This window comes from Hippopotamus amphibius, chromosome 3, assembly GCF_030028045.1.
Source record: "Hippopotamus amphibius kiboko isolate mHipAmp2 chromosome 3, mHipAmp2.hap2, whole genome shotgun sequence".
Lineage (NCBI taxonomy): Eukaryota > Metazoa > Chordata > Mammalia > Artiodactyla > Hippopotamidae > Hippopotamus > Hippopotamus amphibius.
The window spans coordinates 199,267,216-199,291,725 of record NC_080188.1 but is presented as its reverse complement, the minus strand read 5'-3'; the positions used below and the strand labels follow the sequence as shown (position 1 = coordinate 199,291,725).

The following is a 24,510-nucleotide window of genomic DNA, read 5'->3' as shown; positions in this document are numbered from 1 at the left end:
CAGGCCTGTTAATAACTGATTTCATACTCAGATCAAAATGGCCAAACATAAGGGCCTACCTTGTCCAGAAGGGTTCTCCTTGGACAGGTGAAATAGATTAACTTGCCCACGTTTGCTAGGTCCACACATTTTTAATCACACACTCTCTATTTTGGTAATGCTCCCTTTTTAAAAAAAAAAAAAAAAAATTTAAACTCAACTATTGCATGCTTGCCTTGGGGGCTGGTGGATTGTATTACCCATTGGAGATCTCTGAAGCACACCTTATTCTAGGGAGTGATTGATTCGGAAAGAGTGGATTTTGAACTGTTGCCAGATGATGAGCGTCAGTGTGTAAAGTGCAAAACCACGTGCTTCATGTCTGCCATCTCCTGCTCTTGTACACCTGGCCTGCTAGTCTGCCTGCATCACGTGAAGGAGCTATGTTCCTGTCCTCCTTACAAATATAAACTGCGGTGAGTAGCAAGAAAGTCTTCTTCTATGGAAAACACGAAATCCCTTAATCTAGGCCCCGCGACATTGAGTATAAAACATGTAATTTCCTCTGAACCCACATATCCCAAAGCTAAGCCTGCTGTTGTGTTTCAGGTATAGATACACTCTAGATGATCTCTATCCCATGATGAATGCACTGAAGCTTCGCGCAGAATCTTACAACCAGTGGGCCTTGAGTGTGAATGAAGCTTTGGAGGCGAAGATTAATAAGAAGAAAAGTATGTTGTGGTATATAGAAAGTGTGACTTGATGATTGGCAAATCAGGACTGATTGTAATGTAGCCGACATAAAGTTACCAGCAAACGAGTTACGTGAAGCAGTGAGGCTTAGCCCATCTGTCCAGTCAGGTTTAGAGCTTTAGCAGAGGTTTTAAAGCTGAGAGTGAGTGAGGCAGGTGTCTTTACAGCGAAGTGAGGTCTCCATATATGAGCTGTGCGTGCAAGGTCATGTGTTTAACAAAGACCATATTGTTACAAAACATAATTCCACACATCTTTGTCTCAGAAACAAAAGTATTTCACATTTTATGTGGAACCTTAGAAAACGTTTTTGTTTGTTTTGCTTGTTTTTTTGAACTAGATCTTATGCCAGAGACAGCATATCATTAAATTGAGTCTGTGAAATGCTGGTTTATTACTTCTTAGTTCTAGTCAAAGTCTGTCTCTTGTTATTACCTCTGAAGGTCACTGCTTCCCTTCTCATCTCCTCTTTCAGAGTATTTCATTTGCTTTCCTCTCTGTAGCTCAACAGGTGACTCTTGCCCTGTCCTGTTTAGGGGCAGGTGCAGGTCACTGCTTCTGAGCCCACTAGTTCCCTGCCAGCTGCAGAGTACAGTGCAGGAGGAAGAAGTGGTTCTAGCCACAAGAAGATCTACATTTGCTCTATTTTGACAAGTCAGGTGTTCTTTGTTTCTTAAACAGTTCCACATTGAAGGGCAGCTCTAGGCACTTTTTAAAACACTCCACCCTCAGTCAAAAAAAAAAAATCAAATGAACCAATCTATTAAAGAGGTAAAACGTTGCAAATATCCGTCGATAAGAACTGATCAACTCGAACCTCCCCCCTCTGTATTTCCTAACAATATTTCATATATAATGATCACAGAAAAGTGATGTTTTCTTTATTCCTAGGCCTTGTCAGCTTTAAGGCTTTGATTGAAGAATCAGAGATGAAGAAATTCCCAGACAATGATCTTTTACGTCACCTCCGCTTAGTCACTCAGGATGCGGAGAAGTGCGCCTCTGTTGCCCAGCAGCTGCTCAACGGCAAAAGGCAGACAAGGTGGCACTGTGCACACCCTGGGGTGGGCTCCTGGGAACCCTGTTGTGACTGGTTTTTCCCGTGACGTGGGAGTCCAGGGATGGTGGATACCTGTTCTCACGCAGTCTCCTCGGGCCTTTGCTCTCTAGATACCGATCCGGTGGAGGGAAATCCCACAATCAGTTGACAGTGAATGAGCTCCGACAGTTTGTGACCCAGCTGCACGCTCTCCCCTGTGTCCTCAGTCAGACGCCGCTGCTGAAGGTACCTAGATGGGGAGGCAAGGGTGGCCCCCCTCCTGTATTTGGTCATCCTGTATTTTGTAACAACGATTAAGTTGTCTTCTTGTGTGGTTAATGTGTACATTTATTAGCAAATGTTTTTAATAACATGTTGAGTGGTATGTGTGTATAAAGAGATTGTAACAGGCCTGCAAAGGAGAGAAAAGGTTGGACAGTTTTACCTTTCAAAGTGACCACCAGCTCCTCCTCACAGTTGTTGTAAGTCTCTCTTAGTTTTAACTGTCAGTTGGCTTGTGTGTTATCTTGTTTACCCATATTATTGCTAGAGTCAAGTGAGATGGCAGACGGTCACGTTGAACATGCATTGAAGATTCTAAGTTTGCAAGAAGCCAGTTACTGAAATTACTGTTTTGATGCAACGACCTGTGTTTTCTTAGGATCTCTTGAATCGTGTAGAAGATTTCCAACAGCATAGCCAGAGATTGCTCTCAGAGGAGATGCCCAGTGCCGCTGAGCTGCAGGACTTGCTAGACGTCAGCTTTGAATTTGATGTTGAGCTTCCCCAGCTCGCCGAGTTGCGTGTCCGCCTGGAGCAGGCCCACTGGCTGGAGGAGGTGCAGCAGGCATGCCTAGAGCCCAGCTCCCTCACCTTAGATGATATGAGACGCCTCATAGATCTGGGGGTGGGTCTGGCCCCATATTCGGCTGTGGAGAAGGCTATGGCGCGGCTTCAGGAACTGCTCACGGTGTCAGAGCACTGGGATGACAAAGCCAGGAGTCTCCTCAAGGCCAGGTGAACAAGCACACCCATGCCTCCCCCCTGGGGAAGGCTGGCACTGCGTCCATCCGGGAGCACAGGGCACAGGGATTAGGGCATGATGCGGGCACAGTAGCTGAGCTGTGCATATAGAAATAGCGGAGATGTTTGGAGCAGCTGTGGAACTTGGGCCAAAGAATATACTTTTTTTTTCATGTTTTACTGGTTGTGAAGTGAATGGTTCAAATGGAACATACCTTTTCTAGAGTTGCTTTAATGAAATTTCCCTGGACCTTGATGATAACATCTTTGAGGGAAGAAAACATTTACAAATAAGTGGAACTGTTTAAATCCACAGTTAATAAGAAATATCCCAAGCAGTCATAAAAAGAAGCATCTGAGAGTCAGTGTGCACTGTCTTTAAAACAAAGATCGTGCTGTAATTCCCAACATGAGTGCTGTTGCTTTGTGACCTTGCCTGTGCTGGAGAGATGTGTTGGACTCAGACTGACCGTCTGAGGGCAGAAGATGATTCCCTCCCTACTGTTGCTTTCTCTCTGACAGATCTTTACTGTTCCACTTGACAACATAAAATACAAGAAATATCTAGGTTCCAGACATTATTTTATAATCCTGAAATAGTGGTCATTGAGCAGAGAATACAAAAGTTTGGGGTATGTTGGCATCCTGGAGATTTTTAATTTTCTTAATGAAGCAGTATGAGTCTTCATAGCGTGTCTAGTTTAATATAGAGTAAATTATCCCTAAGTTACCTTTTGCAAATGGAAGTTTATGGTTATCCCAGTGTCAAATCAGGAATAAGTAGAACTTAAATGCTTCACTGAGTTATTTGTGTAAGTGTTATGCAACCATTTGAAACTAGATAATTTGGTATCAGGTAGTTATTTGCCATTTGATGAAAATATCTATTTGCTTTAGTAAATTTCCTTTGAAGTGATGTTTCTAATTTCTCTGGTAGGTAGACCACGAGAAAATGAGCCACCGTGTAGAAGCTGAGGGTGTTGTTTTGCTTTTGCAGGCCCCGGCATTCCCTTAACAGCCTTGCTACGGTGGTAAAGGAGATCGAGGAGATCCCCGCTTACCTGCCCAGCGGTGCAGCTCTGAAAGACTCTGTGCAGAGAGCCAGAGACTGGCTTCAGGACGTAGAGGCCCTGCAGGTGGGTTTACAGACTGTCCCGAGTGTGTAAGTGTGTCTGTAAGAGCAGTGACGTAAACTCTTGCAAAGGGGAGTATGTTGGGTCTCACTACATAGGCTCAGTGGTTGGGTTGGTCACGTTACTAATTCTCTTCAACCTTGTGTAGAGGCGCTTACCCACCCCATCTACTGTCCTGCCTAGTTGGCTCAGTATTTAAAGCTGAAATAATTTAACCAACCTTTTCTGGGAGCTTGGAACCGTCCCATAACAGACTTAAGTACTTGGCTGACGTTGAAGAAAAAGAGCTAAAAATGAAGTTGTGGGAGAAATATAGTTTCTAATCTTTGACAAGTATGGCTGTCTCTTGTTGGCTTGCCAACAGTTTGGAGTTTAGGTAATCAACAGGAGCAGATTCAGTGAGTCTTGATACGTGATTACATGGCCAAACTGGGCCCTAAGATCCAGGACTTCTAGCAAGTGGTGACTTACAAGTGCTTTCCCATTGCTACAAGAGAAGTGAAACTTAGCACATTCTAAAGTAACTATCCAAAGCAATTAGCACTGAGTATCTGTGGTCCTATGCTAGATGTTATACTTAGTAAGACTTACCTATAAGTTAAAATAGAAAATTAAATTCACTTGTAGAATCATTAAGGTATAGACAGAATATATTCTATTTTTTTCCCAATTTTCAGCTGGAAAACTTCATTTGGTTGGTTGGGGGTGTCTTTGCCGCTAATGATCATAAACCAGTGGGTCTTATGGGCCTATTGAGAAGAAAGATTTTTGAACTATTTAATGGACTAGGTTTTAAAAATTTTAATTTGTATTGTTCTTGAGTCTCAAGTTCTGTTGTGTTTTTTTTTTTAATTTATTCATTTATTTTATTTATTTATTGGCTGCATTAGGTTTTTGTTGCTGCACACGGGCTTTCTCTAGTTGCTGGGAGTGGGGGCTACTCTTCATTGTGGTGCACAGGGTCCTCATTGTAGTGGCTTCTCTTGTTGCAGAGCACGGGCTCTAGGCACGTGTGCTTCAATAGTTGTGGCACAGGGGCTCGATAGTTGTGGCTCATGGGCTCTAGAGCACAGGCTCAACAGTTGTGGCGCACGGGCTTAGTTGCTCTAAGGCATGTGGAATCTTCCCAAAGCAGGGCTTGATCCTGTGTCTCCTGTATTGGCAGGAGGATTCTTAACCGCTGTGCCATCAGGGAAGTCCCTCAAGTTCTGTTTTGTTGCAGCCATCAGATTTTAGGAATAAAATACCATCTGGTTTTCTGAGTATGTGTGTAATTTTAAGTGGTGCTAATTGACCAGTTGCTAAGTGCCAAACAGGACAGCTTTAGCCAGATGTTTTCAACAAAACATCTGGACATCTATTCTGGTTAATAGGGAAGAGAAGATACACTGTTTGATGAATATTACATATTTAAGGGGTGATTCCAGCCAGCCAGAGAAGAAACCAAGCAAAGTGCTGTGTATGTACACTTGCCCAGTGAGTTTTTTGATGCAGGCTCTGCTCTGTGATTGTTGGGTCTGTAGTGGTTATAGTCATGGCCCCCTTTCACTCACGGTTGCTAGCAGCCAGAAGGTGAGGTCATGGCGATAAGGAGAGGCAAGCGTATGACATCAGAAGCGAGGACACATTTCTGGGTGGGTTTGCTCCCTTCGTGTGTTTTAATGTATGTACTACTTAGTACTGTGTTTGCAACAGTGTCCATAAGGACAAAAAGCAAGTTTTGCTCCATTCCTGAAATCATAAACTGGCCTTTCCTGGCATCCTGTATTTAAGGACTAGTGGAGAGGTGTGATCAACAACAAGGAACCTCTTCGTGTTTCGTGGATTATTTATTTTAAAATGTCATCCAGTATTGTGCTTTTCACTTGGGGACTTACTCCAGGTGTTTCTAAATGCAGTATCATAGGCATAGCATGTAACTCGTGAGTCACCTTTTTTTTTTTTTTGATTTGATTTGTTTTTTTTGTTTTTAAAGATTATTTATTTATTTAATTTTTGGCTGCGTTGGGTCTTCATTGCTGCGCACGGGCTTTCTCCAGTTGTGGTGAGCAGGAGCTACTCTTCATTGTGGTGTGCCGGTTTTTCAATGCGATGGGTTTTCTTGTTGTGGAGCACGGGCTCTAGGCGCTCGGGCTTCAGCATTTTCAGCACGTGGGCTCCGTAGTTGTGGTTTGTGGGCTCTAGAACACAGGCTCAGTAGTTGTGGTGCACGGGCTTAGTTGCCCCGCAGCATGTGGGATTTTCCCAGCCCAGGGAACGAACCTGTGTCCCCTGCACTGGCAGGCGGATTCTTAACCACTGCGCCACCAGGGAAGCTCCTGTGAGTCACCTTTTTACGCATCCAGCAGAATACCTATGCCCTTACAATTTCAATCCTGTAAGAATAAATAGAAGCAGGGAAACATCGATCCACCCAGTCTGTATTCAGTTTTCCCCAGTTTCCCCCAAAATGTCCCTCACTGTTGGTTGTCCGGTGCAGGACCACACGCTCGTCCAATTGAAACATCTTGTGAAGTTGCTTTTACTTCTTGTCGCGCTCTCCTCCCCTCCGCCATGCTGTGTTCCCCGTCCCTGTCCAGAACAGTCATGCTTCGGTATGTTCCACTTTCTGGACTTGCCTGGCTGTTTCTTTGTGGTGTTTTATATCTTTTGTATTTCCTGTAAACTGGAAGTTAAGTTAAATGGTTTTGACTTGGCATACATCCAAATACCATGGGCCGGTGTATCCTCTCTGTTGTGTCACATCAGGAGACACAGATGGCCTGCTTAGTGATGCTGCCATTTCCCGCTGTATTAGAGCCGCACCAGTGCTCCTCTGCCACAGGGTCCGGCCCCAGTGCTTCTATTCTTCTTCTGATTTGGATATCTCATTCTCAGAATGTGGTCCCAGTACCACCAGCAGCAGCAGCACCTGGAAAGTTTTAGAAATGCAAATTCACGGACCCTTCCCTAATGAACTGAGTCAGAGATCTGGGGGTGGGGCCCAGGAAATTTTTTAAACAAACTTCCCAAATGATTCTTTCTTTTTTTTTCCCTTCTGTAAAATATTTATTTAGGCCACACCAGGTCTTACTTGTGGCACTCGGAATCTTTGTTGTGGCATGTGGGCTTCTCATTTGTGGCAAGCAAACTCTTAGTTGTGGCATGCATGTGGGATCTAGTTCCCCGACCAGAGATCGAACCCAGGTCCCCTGCATTGGGAGTGCAGAGTCTTAACCTGCTGGACCACCAGGGAGTTCCCCAGATGATTCTTTTTTTTTTTTTTTTTTTTTTTTTGGCTTCTTTGGCTCTTCATTGCTGCCTACGGGCTTTCTCTAGTTGTGGCGAGTGGGGGCTACTCTTCGTTGTGGTGTGCAGGCTTCTCAGTGCGGTGACTTCTCTTATTGCAGAGCACGGGCTCTAGGCCTGCCTTCAGTAGTTGTGGCATGTGGGCTCAGTAGTTGTGGCGCACAGGCTTAGTTGCTCCATGGCTTGCCAGGATCTTTGCACACCAGGGATTGAATCTGTGTCCCCTGCATTGGCAGGCAGATTCTTAACCACTGCGCCACCAGGGAAGGTCCCCGTCCCGTCGTCCCCCCCTGTGATTCTTAATGAACAATAAAGTTCGAAAACAAGTGGGCTTTTCAACTCATTTTAGTGTCCTGAATAATGTGTACTGAGTTACTATAATTCATCATTGGTGAGTGAATTGGAGTAAAATATAGTTTTGTTGCTTTCATTTCTCCAAGTCAGTATGGAAGTCCTTTTGATTTATTAGAAATTTACATTTCTGCTGAATTTTTTTCAAACCATCCATAGGGACCAAAATGACCAGTGAATTGAGGAGAGCATTAAACAGTCTGAACAGAGGGACTGCTGTGTGTTCCAGGTCCAAAGTTGTATCCATGGGCCCAGCACAGACTAGGTGCTTGCTTGTTGAACGGAAGAACCCGTCACCCTACCTCCACCAGCATTAGCCAGCCGGCAGGTTTTGTCAGCATCCATCTGTGAATTTAATACGTTGAAATCATGGGGTAGGCCTGGTCCAAGTGATACTTTCCCCATTTACATAGAAGCATTCTTTTTCCCTTGATTTATTAGGCTGGAGGACGTGTGCCAGTGTTAGACACGCTGATAGAACTTGTTACACGAGGCCGATCTATCCCGGTGCATCTGAATTCTTTACCGAGACTGGAGTCACTAGTAGCTGAGGTTCACGTTTGGAAAGAATGTGCTGCTAATACATTCCTGACTGAGAATTCATCCTATTCTCTCTTAGAGGTGAGTTTGCAGCCAGCCCACCTGCTAGACTGTAGGCCCCTAGCCCGGTAAACACTAGTCCCTCACACATAGAGGCAGCGTCATTCACTGACCTGTGCTCTAGGAGTTAGTTTTCTCAGCAGAGCCAGTTTCTAGTGAAACTTGGAAGAACCTAGAAATGTTCTCTGCATATACTTAGGGATAGCATTCACTGTCTAAGGAAGGAGCTTTCCTTCTTGAAGTTCCTCAGTCTGTTGAAATTGGACGTTTAAACCATGGCCATGCTTCACCACTTGCATTTAGCAAGCTTGATAAAAGATCTCATCCACCAACTCAGAGTGCTATAGTTGCACTTCTTATATTTTTTGTAAGCTGATGCTGGTCACATTATGACTGGAATTGTTCTGTATCACATGTTTTTACTTACTGTTTGATCGAATCTGTAATCAAAGTCTGTCTTTCTGAGATTTCCTTCTCTCCTTCCTCCCTCTCTTCCTTCCTTCCTTCCATGCTTTGTAGAGGAGAGTTTCTGGCTTCAGGGTGTTGTGTGACACAGAGAATATTAAGAAACTCATCCTCTCACTGCTTAGGCTTATATCTGGGGACTTCCTGACACTTCATCTGAAATCCCGTTTACCAGTGGTTGTGCTTTGTTCCACATTAGGTGCTCTGTCCTCGATGTGATATTGGCCTTCTGGGATTGAAGAGGAAGCAGAGAAAGTTAAAGGAGCCCTTGCCAAGTGGCAAGAAGAAAAGCCCCAGAGTAGAGAGTTTGAGTGACCTGGAGAGAGCTCTTACTGAAAGCAGAGAGACTGCTTCAGCTGTACGTATTGTGATTTTTCTTCCTCTTTTCTCCATGGGGAAGGATAACTTCTAACTCTTTCCTATTTACTGGGAAATATTGGGAAGGCAAGTAGAAGAATAACTTTAAAAGTACTCTGTTTTACCAAAATGACTTTGGGAAAATTGTCACATGTATAAGTTTTGACTGGAAGCTGTGTCGAGGTGCAGAGGATTCAGGGAGGGCCTCCCAGACTCAGAAGCAGTCTTTCCAGTGCCTGCGGATTGGTCCAGGGATGCAGACTCAGGACACCAAGGCTAACAGATATGTGAACTGCAAAGCCAACTTACTAGTTTACAACAAGAAATACACTTAAAAGGGTACTGGATACTTTTGAAGCTGCCCTGCATTTGGTGTAAGCGCTGTTGGTTCAAAGATTGTGTCATCTTCTGGAAGATGAAGCAGTAGTATCTAGCTAATGTTTAGTGAGCACGGTACCAGAACAAAAGAAGAGAGCTATGTGATCTGGATACTTTTTGAAAATTTAAAAAAAAATTTTTCTTAATTGAGCTATAATTGACCTGTAGTATTATATTACTTTTAGATATACACTGTAATGGTCCAGTATATGTATATATAGCAAATGATCACTCACCATGAGTCTAGTTAATATCCATCACCACACATGGTTACAGTTTGTTTTTCTGTTTGTTTTTTTACTTGTGATGAGAACTTTTGAGATCTACTCTCTTAGCAGCTTTCAAATGTATAACATAGTGTTACTGACTGCAGTCACCGTGCTGGACGTCACATCCTCAGGACTTATTTTGACCTTTTGATCCTCTTCACTGTCTCCCCGACCCGGTTGCCTCTGGCAACTACCAGTCTGTTTTTTGTGTCTGTGGGGTTTTTTTTGTTTTGTTTTTTTTAGATTGCACATATAAGTGAGATCGTACAGTGCTTTGTCTTTCTCTGACTTATTTCACTTAGCATAATGCTCTGAGTCCTTCCATGTTCTTGGAAATGGCAGGATTTCCTTTTCTATGGCTGATAATATTCCATTGTGTATACACACCACATTTTCTTTATCCATTCATCCATCAGTGGACACTTAGGTTATTTCCATATCTTGGCTATTGTGGATAATGCTGCATTGGATGCGTACAGATAATCTTTTCTTTCTTTCTTTTTTTTTTTTTTTTTGATGTGGACCATTTTTAAAGTCTTTATTGAATTTGTTACAGTATTGATTCTGTTTTATGTTTTGGTTCTTTGGCCATAAGGCATGTGGGATCTTAGCTCCTCAACCACTGGACAGCCAGGGAAGTTGCCAGATAGTCTTTTCAAGTTAGTGTTTTGTTTCCTTTAGATGTACACCCAGGAGTGCGATTGCTGGGTCCTATGGAAGCTCCTTTTTTAGTTTTTTTGAGGACTCTCCGTATTGTTTTCCACAGTGGCTGCACCAATTTACATTCCCACCACCAGTGTAAGAGGGTTCCCTTTCCTCCACATCTTTTGTAACACTTGTTTCTTCTCTTTTTGATGACAGTCGTTTTAACAGGTGTGAGGAGGTGATTTCTCACTGTTTTGATTGCATCTCCCTGGTGATGAGTGATGTTGAGCATCTTTTCATGTACCTGTTGTCCATCTGTATGTCTTCTTTGGGAAAATGTCTATTAGGTCCCCTGCCAATTTTAATTGGATTTTTGTTTTTGGTAGTGGTGATGATGTTTTGTTTGTGCTGTTGAGTTGTATGAGTTCTTCCATCAATTTGGGGTATTAACCCCCTGTTAAATTATAATTTGCCAATATTTACTTTGTTTTTTTTATTATTATTATTCATTTATTTAATTTGTCTGCGTTGAGTCTTCGTTGCTGCGCGCAAGCTTTCTCCAGTTGCGGTGAGTAGGGTCTACTCTTCGTTGAGGTGCCCAGGCTTCTCATTGCAGTGGCTTCTCTTGTTGCGGAGCATGGGCTCTAGGTGCGCAGGCTTCAGTAGTTGTGGCAAGCGGGCTTAGTTGCTCTGCGGCATGTGGGATCTGCCCGGACCAGGGATCGGACCTGTGTCCCCTGCAGTGGCAGGCAGATTCTTAACCACTGTACCACCAGGGAAGTTCTGCCAGTGTTTTCTCCCATTCTATAAGTTGTCTTTTCATTTTATTGATGATTTCCTTGCCTGTCCAGAAGCTTTTTGGTTTGATGAAGTGAAACTTTTAGGATGGTTTTGAAGGCACGAAGCATTGTCCATTCCAGAGCAGAAACATACCTGCTACTGGGCCTGAACTAAATGGGCTCGTCTTTGGTCCAGGACACCTTCTTTCTGGTCTGATCCTTCGTAGCCGCCTGACCTCTCTTGTGATTGACGTGGGATTGCTCTGATGTGTTTGTGTATTTTGACAAAGACTTTTTTTGACATATTTGTCCCTTACTTCAGGTTCTAATCAGATGCAGCTGCTTGAGCATCATTCTGGTGTTTTCAGGGTGCTGCTTTCCACTGTCATGTGGTTCGTTTTTGTAAAGACACTGTCTTGAGCTCTGCTTGTCTAGTCTTGCTGGTCTAGTCTGTGAGCCCCTGTACGTTACCTGTTGATCACCTTGTTACCACATAACCCACATATACTGCCTGTACATTGTTTTCATCGATAGAAATAAGTAGATTTTTTACATATACTGAAGATTTGCTAGGTGGTTTGCTTCTGGGTCTTTTTGTTTCTTCCCTAATCCGTGATTCATACATTTTCTTCTCTAATCCAGAGACAGTGGACAGTTGATCTGGCCTGAGGACTCAGTTTCCTCATCGGGTAAAATCGGGGCGGATCTATCTGATAGTGGGTGGATATCACTGGGAATGGTTTGACTGTGACAGGTTACATTTTAAGGACTTGGAAATAGAATTGGGAAAGGAGCCTGTAGTTTTTATTTCTAGAGGGGAATGCTCAGTTTAAAAAAATCTATGCTTTCCTCCTATTTCTCTGTATTTCTCCCTCGGTGCAGTATTAGGACTTTGGTGGTCCAGGCTTTTGCTGTGGAAGATGGATGTATTGTGTTCGCGGTGGGGGGGGGGTGACTAACTTGACATAACTAGTGATTTGAATTGGTCACCCTTAGACCGCTTTTACTTCATGGTGTGAGGTGAATAAATCTGTCTACCTGGACTGGTTCATGTAGTGTGCACCTGGTCTGTTCATATGCAAGTGGTCCCACATATGGACAGCTTGTACATACGGGTCAGAAACATGCTCAGTGTCACTTCAGCTTTTTACTGTGAAGCTGGTTATGTTTGTGTTTTCAAGTCCCTTGTACAAATTAACTGAACTCAGAACTTTCCTGAGACATGGCTCTTGTTTTTATAGAGAGGAAAGACTTTATAATGAGTGTACATGCCACTTTCTGTAGGAAAGCAGATTGCTTTTGTCTCTGCCCTCGTGATCTTACAGCATGTGAGTGTGCATGCACGTGTGTGTGCGTGTAAGGGAGGTCTGGTGAAGTGGTTCTGTTTAATTTTTTCATGAGGGACCTGGTTTCATTATGTACAGTTCCTGTGTCCAGCACACGTGTCAGGCCTATGTTAAAGGCAGTAAGAGACATAGGTTCCTACGGTGGCTTAGGAGACTTCTGCATCTAAAGTACCTTTCTAGAAGAGCACAAAAGCTAGTGGAACTGAAAGCAAATAGAAAACCTCAGAAATTAGTGCACATAGACTGTGAAGAGCCTGTATCTTTCAGGAGAGGTACGTTTTCTAAGAGGTAGAGGTGCAGGGAAGTTAAACTTGGAAGAATGGTGTGTGCTGGGTAGTTGCTCACACTGAGGATTTGCGGATGGCTGGTCAGAATGTCTGTCACATGGCCTGTGTTGTTGCCATGGTGGCCCCGTGAGGTGGGCACTGGTACTGACTCTGTCTTATCCGTGTGGAAATTAGCCACAGTGGGATGTTGTTGCCCACACAGTTTAGTGAGCCAGAGCTGGAATTGAACGCAGAGTCTGCTCTGGAGCCCGGTTTTCTCAGCCACCAGGACCCGTGAGTTTTAGGAGAAGGGTGGGTTCTCTGTGATGTTGTCCTTGATTATTACCTCCTTTCTAGATGGCAACACTTGGGGAAGCTCGCTTACGAGAAATGGAAGCCTTGCAGTCTCTCAGACAAGCCAATGAGAGGAAGTTGCTGTCGCCAGTCCAGGATGTGGAGATGAAGGTCTGCCTGTGTCAGAAGCCCCCAGCTGCCCCCATGATCCAGTGTGAACTCTGCAGGGATGCTTTCCACACCAGCTGTGTGGCGGTACCCAGTATTTCGCAGGGCCCCCGGATCTGGCTGTGTCCCCATTGTCGAAGATCCGAGAAGCCTCCGTTAGAGAAAATTCTGCCCCTGCTGGCCTCCCTCCAGCGTATCCGAGTCCGCCTTCCCGAGGGAGACGCGCTGCGGTACATGATTGAAAGAACCGTGAGCTGGCAGCACAGAGCCCAGCAGCTGCTCTCATCAGGGAGCCTCCGGTCCGTGCAGGACCGAGCGGGCTCAGGACTGTCATGTGGCAGATGGCAGGCCGCGGCAGGACGAGGGCCAGAGGCAAGCAAGGTGAGCTGGGACTCCCCTTCCCTGGTTAGCGGACTCTGCTCAGCTCTGTACCTCCTTCCCGAGCCAGTGGCTCTGGTGGTGCCGCCCGTACCAGGACCCGCTTTACCTTCAAGGGTTGTGCGTACCTGCCGTGTTATCTAAGTTTCCTCTGCTCCTGAGAGTCAGGCATTCTTCCTGTAGAGCAGATGTCACCTTTCCATATATACATAGGATTCGTCCATTTATGTGTATGAACCTGGATATATTTTTAATACATATGTATTTTAAATGTTTTTTGCTTGGCTGTTTTTCTTCCTGCTTCCTCTGATGTAAGTCATCGAGTAGAAAGGGAAAGTGCCTCCTTCAGTCTCCTGTTGCCTTTTAAGGAAGAAAAGGTTTTGAAGTGTTTGAGTATTATGTTGCTTCAGAGGAAAGGCAGTGGCTTTCATACTATCTGTGATCTTTCTGCCAAAAACCAGATTCTTCTGACCATCACTGGGATGGGCAGGTTTCTGTCTTCTTCCATAGAAGGTGAGAAAAGTACAGTCAGGAAAGAGTGTTCAGTCTTCTCATAAGGTTAACCTGATGACTTCCAAATCTAGTAGATTCTCTGGCAGAGGTACTACACCTCCCTTGTGCTGTACCAGCAGAGACGTGTGAATTACAGCAGTTGAATGTAAAACAGATTAGAGATAAGGACAGAAAACTGGTCTCTATTGTATTTGTTTCCTTGTTTTTTTAATTTCTTTCCAGGCTTCTGAAATACAGTGCCTGGCACTTAGCAGATGATGTGTTAAATTTCTGTCTCCTAGTTGGGTTGTGGCTATTAGGGCAGCTTGCATTGAAGGCATTTGTATTCCTTACACATGATGCGCTAGGAGTTTAACTCTGTTAATAACAGGGAAAGACACAGCTTTTAGCTACTCAGCAGTGTGTGGTCAAAGGACTGTCTCTCCTGGCTCCTCTAGTAAACTCTGAGGAAGGGGGGCCATGGCTCTCTGGCTGTTCCTCAGTTGGTTTACCCAGAGGGGCACCTGTCTGTGTCGGTCGGTCGGGTTATAATCTTCATGAGGAGGATTACCTAGGGATTAAAAGGTTGTGTGATCTGTTTCCATGCAGAGAAGATGACTTATTTCCCACGGGTGCTCTTCACCTCTGAAGTCAGTCCAGGTACAACCAGGAAGACCAAAGGCTCGGTGGATATGAGTTGGTTTGGCCAGATCTGAGATGCCGGGAGGCTTCTTTCAGTTTGCGAAAATCAAGTCTTCCTCTTTGCTAGTTTTGCTGCCTGATAACCTGAGCTACTTCCGTCGGGCTGGTGGGAGTCGTTCAAATCCTGGGAAGCCTGACTATAAAATGTTTTCTTTCCACCAGGTAGCTCAGCCTCCTGGGCTCACGTCCTTTTCCTTGCCCGCTGACTGGGACAGCAGAACCTCGTATTTACACTCTCCCTTCTCTACTGGCCGGAGCTGCGTCCCCCTCCACGGTCTGTGTTTACTCTTACCACCGAGGCCCTTGGGATTGTAGCTGTTGCTGTTTTGAGGGCTGAATAGTAACAAGTGGTCTGGCAGCAGGGGTCTGCTGTAGATAATCCGGAACCATTGAAAAGGACTTCATCCTCATATGTAGGGTGTGGGTTACTGTGTATTTGTAAGGTAGGAGAAGAATCGTATTTAAAGGCTTATAAATGCAAAAGAGACAGAAAGGAAGGCTTTATATCCACTGCTTTCGGGGACGAAAGGGTTCATCCCATGTCAACTGATAATTAAACACCAAGCATGGCCGTCAGAGGTTAAGTCTTGGGTTTTTTGTCACTTCATTACTTGGGAGACTTGAGGGGGGCTCTTAGAGACCCTGCCTCCTTCCTTGAGGGCGACTCTCCCCCATGAGTTCTGCCTGGAGCCCTGGGCCCACTCAGAGTGCCCAGACCCTGGCTCTTCTGTGCTTCTGTGAAAGCAGAGGTATCAGGAGCTGTTAGTCACTGATAGCTGCGTCTAGACAGTTTAGTTTGGCCTGTCACACTGTGGCTCTGGGCCCGTGAGGTGAACCTCACTTGAAGGGGAAGGTGGTAGTGGGAGGGGTGGTCCTCCGCTCATGTCACAGGTGGGTGTCACTGTGATCTGGTCTGGTTTCCAACAGGTATCAGCCCAGAAGTGAATGAGCTGTTGATGGAGGCCCAGCTGCTCCAGGTGTCCCTTCCTGAAATTCAGGAGCTCTACCAGACCTTACTCGCAAAGCCTAGCCCTGCGCAGCAAGCTGACCGCAGCTCTCCAGGGAGACCCAGCAGTGAGAAGGTGGGCATCAGGGTCCAGGTGGCAGCGTGCTTTGCAGTGTCATCATTCCTCGGTAGCTCGGGGACAAGATGCTGTCTTTGATCCAGGAAAGGATGCAGACTGTCTGCCCCACGGCCCTGTTCCCACAGCCGTCAGGAGTACTTTGGGCTCACAGCCTGGATTTTGATACTGATTTTTAAGCCACTGTGTGAAATGTTTTTTTCTTTTTAGCAAAGTGCTTCTCATTATTTCCATGTGATAATAGCTAGAAGCAGGATTACTTTTCTTCTGTAAGAGAAATACTGTAGAAATGAAAATGTAAGGTCTTAGGGGTAAAGGCCTTTGGGATAAAGGCTTCGTTCTTGGAGCCAACATGTAGCAAACGCTTTAACTCTTCTAAACCGAACGTGGCAGCTGGTGTAAGGACTGGGTGACTGAACCAAGGGTGCTCTTTTGTTTGTTTTTTGCTTTTTTCTTTGCCACACTGCGTGGTGTCTGGGATCTTCGTTCCCCAACTAGGGATTGAACCCGTGTCCCCTGCATTGGAAGCTCAGAGTCATAACCACTGGACCACCAGGGAAGTCCCAAAGGTGCCGTTTTGAGTGCTGCTTCCTGTTAGTGAACTTGCTGACCTGTAACGTTTAAGGCCCTGAGAATGTAGTCAGATAGGGAGGCGTCTCCATTGAAGATAGCTTGAGGGCAGACACTGGCATTTAGGGTTTATTTTTTGTTATACCAAATAGTGTAGCACCGTTATCAACTGTGTTCAGTTAATGGACCTTCCTCTCCTATAAGGGGTGGAGATGTCCTTAAAGAAGGAAGGTATCGCCCTGGTTCTTTAGCCGTCTGTGGGTCAGCACCTAGATAGCAACTCTGTCGCTGTCTGGTACTTCCTCGTAGGCTTGGCAAAACGAATGTGGCACCTCCGTCTCCCAGTGCTGGTTGGCTGATTTGAAGTGAATCGTGTCTGACGTGTCTGTTTCCCCGTGTTGCTCTGGTAGCCCACGTGGTGGAGCTGGGTAGTCCTGCAGGCTGTGACGGGGCGGGGGGGGGGGGGGGCGCAGCGCGTGGGTGCTGATGGGGAGCGCCCGCCCCTCCTGCAGCTGGTCTCAGCCTCACGGGTTTTGGCAAGAGGCGGACGGTGGGCTCAACAAAATTTGCCGTCTTCCACCCAGGGTGACGGCTGCCGCGGGAAGAGAGACGGAGTCGGTGGCCTCGAGAGCACACTGAAGAGACGCCTGGAAAGAGACGTCCTCTCCAGTGAGCGGTGGGATCGGGTTGCCAAAATTCGGACCCCCAAAAAGAAGAGAATCAAACTGAGCCACCCCAAGGACACGAACAGTTTCAAGTTAGAGAGAGAGCGTAGCTGTGAGTTGGGCCCTTCTGCCGACACTCAGTCCCTGCCCTCAGACACGTCCTACTCGGAGCAGGAGGACTCTGAGGATGAGGACGCCATCTGCCCGGCCGTGAGCTGCCTGCAGCCGGAAGGAGACGAGGTCAGTGAGGTTTGGGCCGTGGAGGATGTGAGTTCCCTTAACTCAGAAACCCTGTAAGCTACAGCTCACCTGGCCGGGTCTCTCTGCTGCTCACCTGCCTTGAGCCGCTCTGAGTGGATTGCTCACCCTCCCCCACTGGTGTCTCTGCTCTCACATCGTTCCTGGGTCTCCTCCCTTTTCTTGAAGAAACTCTTCCTCTGCCCTCTTTCCTTTTCCTGCTCCTCCAGCTTTCACCGCCCAGCGCTGAGCAGGTGGGAGGGGTGCTGCTGTCATGCCCTTTGCTTACTTGTCGCAGGGCGACGCTGTCTTAGCCCCAGAGCGGTCACCACTTGAAGAATGGCTTTGACTCGGTCGCTTGGGCTGCTGTGCCAGAGGTCCCAGCGCTGGGGCAGTGGCCTGCCCGGTGTCTGTCGGGCCCGTTCTTCCCCTGAAAACCCCGTCTCCCTGCTCTCTGTAACCAGGTGGACTGGGTCCAGTGTGATGGCAGCTGCAATCGGTGGTTCCATCAGGTCTGTGTTGGTGTCTCTCCCGAGACGGCCGAGGAGGAGGACTACGTGTGCGCGTGCTGCGCGGCGACGGACGCGCCGGGCCGGAGATAAAACAAACAGACCCCTAACTGTAATTCAGGACTCGGCCAGAGGACTCCTCCAGTTTCTCAGCAGAGCTGCAGGACTGGCGTTCAAACCAGCCTGTGAACGGTGCTATTTCTATTCCTTACGGGATCATTTTTCCAGAACTCTTTGAAAAAAAGAAAAAACGACTAAAAAAATTTTTTGACACTTTTTGTATTTTTTTCCTTAAGAGCTGTTTGTGGTTGTTGAGGTTTGAAACGCTGACTGTTTTTTGCAGGGGTTCTCACCAATTTGGAAGGATTGGAGCTTGCACCTTTTCATGTACAGCATTAAAATCTTACCTCTTTCTGGGATTTACCGGTTTAAGAGTCCAACTCAGTTTCAGTGCCCAGAAGGGCACCAGAAATTCCAGTAAATCCTCATTTGAGGAATTTCTCTCATTTACTCTGTTAACCATATTGGGGAGCTTAAGTTTTTCACTCTTGGGGTTTTTGTTGGTTTCGTTTCTTTATTCACTTTTCTTTTTCCTGGTAGACTAGGTTTATTTATCTAAGCAATAACTTCCATGTTGGTTTCAGTGGCTGGAATTAAAACAAAACGAAACAAACTTCCAGTGTGTTGGTGCTTTAGCATCTGGTCGATGTCAGAACGCAAACTTCTAGTTTCTAGTGTCACTGGCGAGTGAGTGGCACACAAGAGAGGCCCCTCTGTAAGCACCTGCCACAGCTGTATTTTGGCTTTCTTCCTGCCCGTTCCCTCCTCACCTGTTTTTTTTTTTTGGTAGCTTGTATCAAATGTTGCGGTTTATATTGTGGAATAAATCCTTGGTCCTAACACGAACACTGGTCATTTAGAGCCATTAGCCCCCAGCTGCTTCTGCGCCTCCACCTGTGGGCTCTGACAAGCCAAGGGGGTTGCTTGCTTTTGCCTCTGCCCGGCCAGGCTACAGTAGCAGTGGACGGTAGCCTGCAGACACTAGGGGGTTCTTTTGTATCCTGCTCTGTTCGGTGGGCCGTATGCCTCCAGTCCCCACTAACAAAGACCTCCTCTTCTTCCTGTCTTCAAGGGATAGAACCTGTCTTTAAAGCCATGCTGTTTTTAAATAAGCTTTGTCAGAATATTGGCAAATCATTCCAGTCCTCAGATCACCCCTCCCTGTGGGAATGATGTCTTTATTACGTTTGAATTGACAGGGAAACTTGGTTTAAGGTTAAGATGTCAGAAGGAGATGTAAGGAGAGTGCATCCTCACAGAGGGCTCGGCGGGTGTGGGTCGAGGAAACACATGTGAACACCCAGGCCCTGCCCTCGCGCTTTCCTTCCAGTCTCTCTCACTCTTGATGTTGTGACTGGTCATGGGTGGCCCACAGCCTTTCTCCACCTTTTCTTTTTAAAGGACTCTTGTTCTGCAGTGGAGAAGACATTCTGGTGAACAGACTCTTGCTTTGTGTTTTCCTATCCTGTTGCTAATAATACCTGTTTTCCCTACATTCTATAGCCATAAACCTGAAGATGGGTAGAAACAGTGGGTCTTTAATAAAACAACAAAAACAGCAGTTTGTGATGTAGCAGAGATTTAAATGTGTACTACTCCCTTTTATGCAATTCAGATAATTAAATCTCTTTAAGAATGACTCTGAATCGTCTACAGTTTTCCCCGAGTTGTCATATTTCTCCTTGTCCGATGGGCTTCTGGGGCCAGTGGAGAAGAAGAATCCTCAGGGTACAATCTGGAGTAACAGTGGTTTTGGCCTTTTTTTTTCCTTTTAATTGAAGTGTAGTTGATTTACAACATTGGGCCAGTCTCTGCTGGGTTTGGCCTTTTAAGCATCCAGATTCTTAGAACCCCTGACTGACGTTGGGGCAGGGTGCTGACTGTCCCAGTTCCATGGAGAAAATAAGCTTGAAGTGGACTCTGCTCCTGGAATAAAGCCTGTGCCTGTAGGGAGCTTATGCCCATCTGGTGTGCACTTTCCCTGCCCCACGAGCTTTTCTTCTTCACCGGGAGGGTTGTACGCAGTCCCGGACAGTAGCATCCTTGGTGCTGAAGATTCTCTACCCCTGGGGGTTGGGGGCCAGGAGTGTGTATGTAAACCACCCCTTCCCCAGGTGAGACCGCTTTTTACATACGATGATAACTGAAGTTAAAGGGCATGTCAGGTGCCAACAATTATCCTGCGGGTTAATTACAAAGCCTGGGCGGTGTCTTCAGCTCTCCTGGAGCCTACCTTCTACGTGCTCTGCAACGCAACAGGAAAACACAGACCTGATGGATGCCTTCTGCTAGAGACGCACCATGACCGCAGAGTGGAGGTGTTACCTATAAACCGTGTTTTTGTGTGTGAGCTGTGAGGCTGGCCTGTATCCTCGTGGAAAGATGGTAGCACACATGCAAACTGACAATTTTCCATCTCGGGAATTGCAGCTGTGTGAGGTGTGAGGAAGGAAGGGCTGAGGGATATTTGAGCCTGAGCCAGGAGGGTCCATGGGGCGAAGAAAGAATCTAGTGCCCCCGCCTCACTGCAGTGACTACTGTTGCTGTTTTTCCTTCCAAATCAGGCTGGGGGGGGGGGGGGGGGCGGATCTCTCACCAAGTGCGAAGGGCTTGCTTGTTTGTAGTCTCTGTCCTGGAATAAGACTGGGAATTTGGACATGCCATAAGGAAAGGCCACGTATTTACTGCTGCATTTCAGCATCCTGGGAGCAGGGACTCGTTTGCCCCTCTCAGGATGACCCTGCCTGTGGTCGTGGCCGTCGGTAGAAGCCTGCTGTGTTCTGCCTGCAGGCTCTCGGGACCGCGGGCAGAGGCGTTGACGAGGTTTGGCATCTCTTGGCAGAAGTACATGCCATGCACTTAGTTTGTCGTCACACCCGCCATGAGAAAGGGACACAGCCTCTGGCTGCCTGGGCAGGGATAGGCCTGTGGACAGAGTGGGTGCCTCCCGGAGAGGGTGAAGCCTGCCTCCTCCACCTCTGGTGGAGCTCTCGTCACAGGCCCTGGCCTCTCCTGTGTCTCACGACACCTGGCATTCCGCTGAGACCCCGTTCCAGCTTGAGTCAGGCCTTGGTTGGTGTTTTTCTGTGGTGGTTTCTCTGGGCTCAGTCCTGCCTAGGTTTCCTGCCATGTGACACAGATAGGAATGGGTTATAGATGCCGTGTGCCTGTAACAGGAGGTATAACGGCACAGCAGGAATTTTAAAAGTCATTGCCTGTTGCTGTTGAGTAACTGACCATGCCAGTCTGTGCTGGGCATCGGCCTGTGTTAGAATGGTCTTTCCTTGGCGTAACGATGCAGAAAACACAGCTTCCTTCTGCTGGACTTTGCCTGTTGGCAAGAAGAGCTGAGGAAAAGGATGAAGAGCTTGGTGCCTTTCCTTGAGCACCAGGTCGATGGCTTCCACCTTCTGCCCTCTCTCCCTCTCTCAAGTCCAGTACGTGGCTCCTTTGAGCGCCTCAGCCTCTCTGGGTGATTCCGTGGGACTGAGAATCTGCCTGGACAAGACCTCGTATGAAGTTGTACTGTCATAAATCCACTTCCAAAGGATAATGAGTCCATCTGTAAAGTGTACTTTCCACTTCTTCCAAATTTATGTGAACATTTTCATGTTTCAAGATTTTTTATGTAGGAATACATCTTTCCCTTCCTCTCAGTTAGGATGGAACCTTTAGATGGTGACCCGGCTCCCTGTTGTGTTCTGGGCTAATCGTACTAGAAGGAAGGGTAGCGACGTGCTCTTATTTGCAGGAGGACCCGCTGCGTTGGATGCAGGAATGGGGTTGCAACGTCATTGGAGCTGGTCCAGGTGAGTGGAGGCCAACGGACTAGTCTTTGTTTCCCTTGAATGGGGGCACAGAGAAATTAAAAATGGCCTTTCTCAGGGAACAAGGCTTATTGGATGTATTGAACATAAATGCCTTTGTTTCCCTTGAATGGGGGCACAGAGAAATTAAAAATGGCCTTTCTCAGGGAACAAGGCTTATTGGATGTATTGAACATAAATGCCCAAGACACCTTCACCCCGTAAGGAAGTGTGTAGCTCCTAAAAGCTCACCTGGCTGGATATTGGGGGGGCAGTGTGGGTTCAGGCGCTGGCTCCCATCTGCCTGTGACCTTGGTAGGAACGTGCGCAGGAGGAGGCCCTTTCTGCAAAGGCTGGGACAGGTCACTGGACAGTTTATCAGCAGGTCAGTTAATGGATGAAAAAGATATCTTACTAAGTTGTATGTACATCCACTTAAACTAAAATTAAGAAAAAGTTTGGAGGCAAGGGCTTTTCTGCACAATAATCGTGACACGCTATTTGTGATTTTCAGCGTGGGCTTCTTTTAAAGTGGACAAAGTTTAGACGTTGTGCAGGAATTTGACTTTAGATTTCAAGATACTTATTTTCTCCAGTCTTTTGTTAGAATTTCACCTGTGCCTAATTTAACAGCAACTTTTATAAGCAATTCAGTCTAGTCTTTAGTAAACTCTTCGCACTCAGGTTTATGGAATAATCAAAACATAGTGACGACAGCAGACTGACTCATGTACGAGGAGCAGGCGAGGCCAGAAGAGGGCTGACTGCAGGCTAGGAAAAGACTCGAATCCAGGGGAACCCGCTGCGGGCGAGTCAGGCGTCCACTGTGTTCGAAGATGCTGCTCCAGCTCTTCCAAGAGTTTGTGCGCCTCCAGGAGATGGTGTCCTCTGCTCTGGGCGGCTTCTGTTCTCAGTGCGGGTGGCCGGCGACCCCATCTAGCGGTGTGAGAGCCGAGCGGCGGCAGTCCTAGGAGCGTGGGCTGGGAAATCGGATGAGCCTGGTCTGGGCCTACGCCTCCTTTAAGAGAGAGAGCCAGCCTCTGGGCTCTCAAAGATCTGAGCATGCTACCCGGGGCTGGGGAGCCTGCTGCACCCCGCTGCCCCCTCCCACCTTCCTGCTGTTCCCAGACTTCAGGGAATAGAGGGGGCAAGTGCGATGACCTAGGTCACTGTCATTGATGGGTCATTTGTGTCTCTGTGGCCCTGACGGTGAGGGGCTTTTACGTTCCAGAGATGCCTTGAAATCTAGCTGCCAACACCTGTAGCCTTGACATAGCCACCCCCACATCCTCCAATTCCTCACTGTTCCTTTTTCCCCATGGATATCAAGGACAGCCGTGTATCTGTGACGGTGCTGGCCTCGCCACACGCCTCTACCCGCCCCCCACCGTGGGCCTCCCAACCTTGTCCTGCTCGGAACATTGTCTACCTTGAGGTCGTGGTGGACGTGGGTGCCCGGCCTGTTTCCTGCTCTCTTCATTTCCACTCCCCCCGCCCCCCCCCCCCGGGGGCGGGTCTCCTAGAAACTCTTCAGGGAACAAGGAGTGAGCAACTTAGAGGGGGCTGCTTCCTGCATCAAGGGCAAGCACTGCCGCCCCGCCCCCTGCCCCAGAGCAAAGTGGAGGCGACTGAGGCGGGAAAGTGGCAGCATGTCTGGGAAGGAGCTCTGCTCAGCAAGGCTCCAGCCCCAGCTGCCCAAGGCACTCCTGGAGCCCTGCCCCTGGGTGCGGTGGTGGTTTTCCTAGTTGGATTGGCCAGGAGAGGAACAAGCGGGGCTTAGGCAGTCTTAGGCGTTCTTAGAAGTTGCCAAGGCTCTAGCCCTGCCTCGCACGCCCCCTTCCCCAACTTGTCTTTGGAAAATGGAGAGGGAGGGAGGGATTGGGGACCAAGGCTCCCGATGCAGGGATCACAGGTTACAGGACAACCACAGGCCTGCAGACGTCTGAGCCCCTTCTAGACAGATCCCCGAGGGAGCAGCGCGGGGGTGGGGGCTCATGAGGCAGACCCCAAAGCCCACGTCCTACAAATAGACAGCCCGGCTTTCCCAGTGTGCCGCGAGCTCTGCACAACAAGAGCGCTTTACAGCCGCCAGCTGCTGTTCGTACGGCTTCACGTCTGTTGTCTCGTCTTAACGCTCCCTGTGGATGTGGGGCTGTGGCTGGAACTCTGATGCCGAATTGCGCCCTTAATCCTTAGCTTTATTGGTAACGGAGCAGGTGGGTATTAGTAGAGAGCGGGACTTCCGGGTTCCTGAAGAGGCTGTGCCCCTGGCCCAGCTTTTCTGTCCTAGTCTGAGCTCATGCCAGTGACCGTTCTGGCTGTGACATCGGTGCCCAAATGCGCTGACACTGTGGGGTGGCCCTGAGGGCAAGCCTGCAGGAGCGTCTCACGGGCGGCAGGGGGCGGCAGGGGGCCGGCCTGGGCTGCTCTCCTGCCGGTCCCAAGCCCGCCCAGCCCCTGTAGCCCCAACTGGCTCCCTGCCTGGGCCTCTGCCCCATCACTGGCACCTGCCTCGTGGAGCCCTTAGAGGTTCCAATCTGTTTAGGGGAGACAGAGTCGTGGACTTAAGATGGGCAGTCAGGCCTTCTACCCAAGTAGCTGGTGGTCCCAGGGCCGTACCAGGTGCGAGGTCTTGTGGATTCAGGGCGTACAGAATGTGGACACTGTCCCCAAGGAGCTCAAGTCCAGTGGGGGAGAGGGGGCCTGTGTAAACATCTTTGGGGTTACCTGCTCTCATGGGCATTACAACTGTGATGGGGCCAGAGAAGAGCTGCCCTTGGGTTATGGCAGCACAAGCTGGCCACGTGGCCATGCTGAGGATGAAGGCCCTTCCCCCACCCCCCCACCCAGTTCCCACTTGAGGCGAATCAGAG

General features: G+C 47.7%; 1 protein-coding gene across 5 annotated transcripts in view; it reads left to right on the top strand.

The window, feature by feature from the left end:
* The window catches only part of KDM5B (lysine demethylase 5B), a 68,983-nt gene extending 49,513 nt beyond the window's left edge, over positions 1-19,470 (top strand). For 3 of the 5 annotated variants that reach the window (XM_057730023.1, XM_057730022.1, XM_057730026.1), the window contains 13 exons: positions 274-455; positions 589-713; positions 1,627-1,777; positions 1,906-2,020; positions 2,436-2,791; positions 3,795-3,933; positions 8,011-8,190; positions 8,834-8,992; positions 13,032-13,517; positions 14,871-14,982; positions 15,636-15,790; positions 16,945-17,265; positions 17,727-19,470. In XM_057730023.1, the coding sequence (XP_057586006.1) occupies positions 274-455; positions 589-713; positions 1,627-1,777; positions 1,906-2,020; positions 2,436-2,791; positions 3,795-3,933; positions 8,011-8,190; positions 8,834-8,992; positions 13,032-13,517; positions 14,871-14,982; positions 15,636-15,790; positions 16,945-17,265; positions 17,727-17,864 (2,619 nt within the window). In that variant the 3' untranslated portion in view covers positions 17,865-19,470. The remainder of the gene's footprint in view (positions 1-273; positions 456-588; positions 714-1,626; positions 1,778-1,905; positions 2,021-2,435; positions 2,792-3,794; positions 3,934-8,010; positions 8,191-8,833; positions 8,993-13,031; positions 13,518-14,870; positions 14,983-15,635; positions 15,791-16,944; positions 17,266-17,726) is intronic. The other 2 variants (XM_057730024.1, XM_057730025.1) reach the window with 2 other exon arrangements.
* Positions 19,471-24,510: the final 5,040 nt, after the last annotated feature.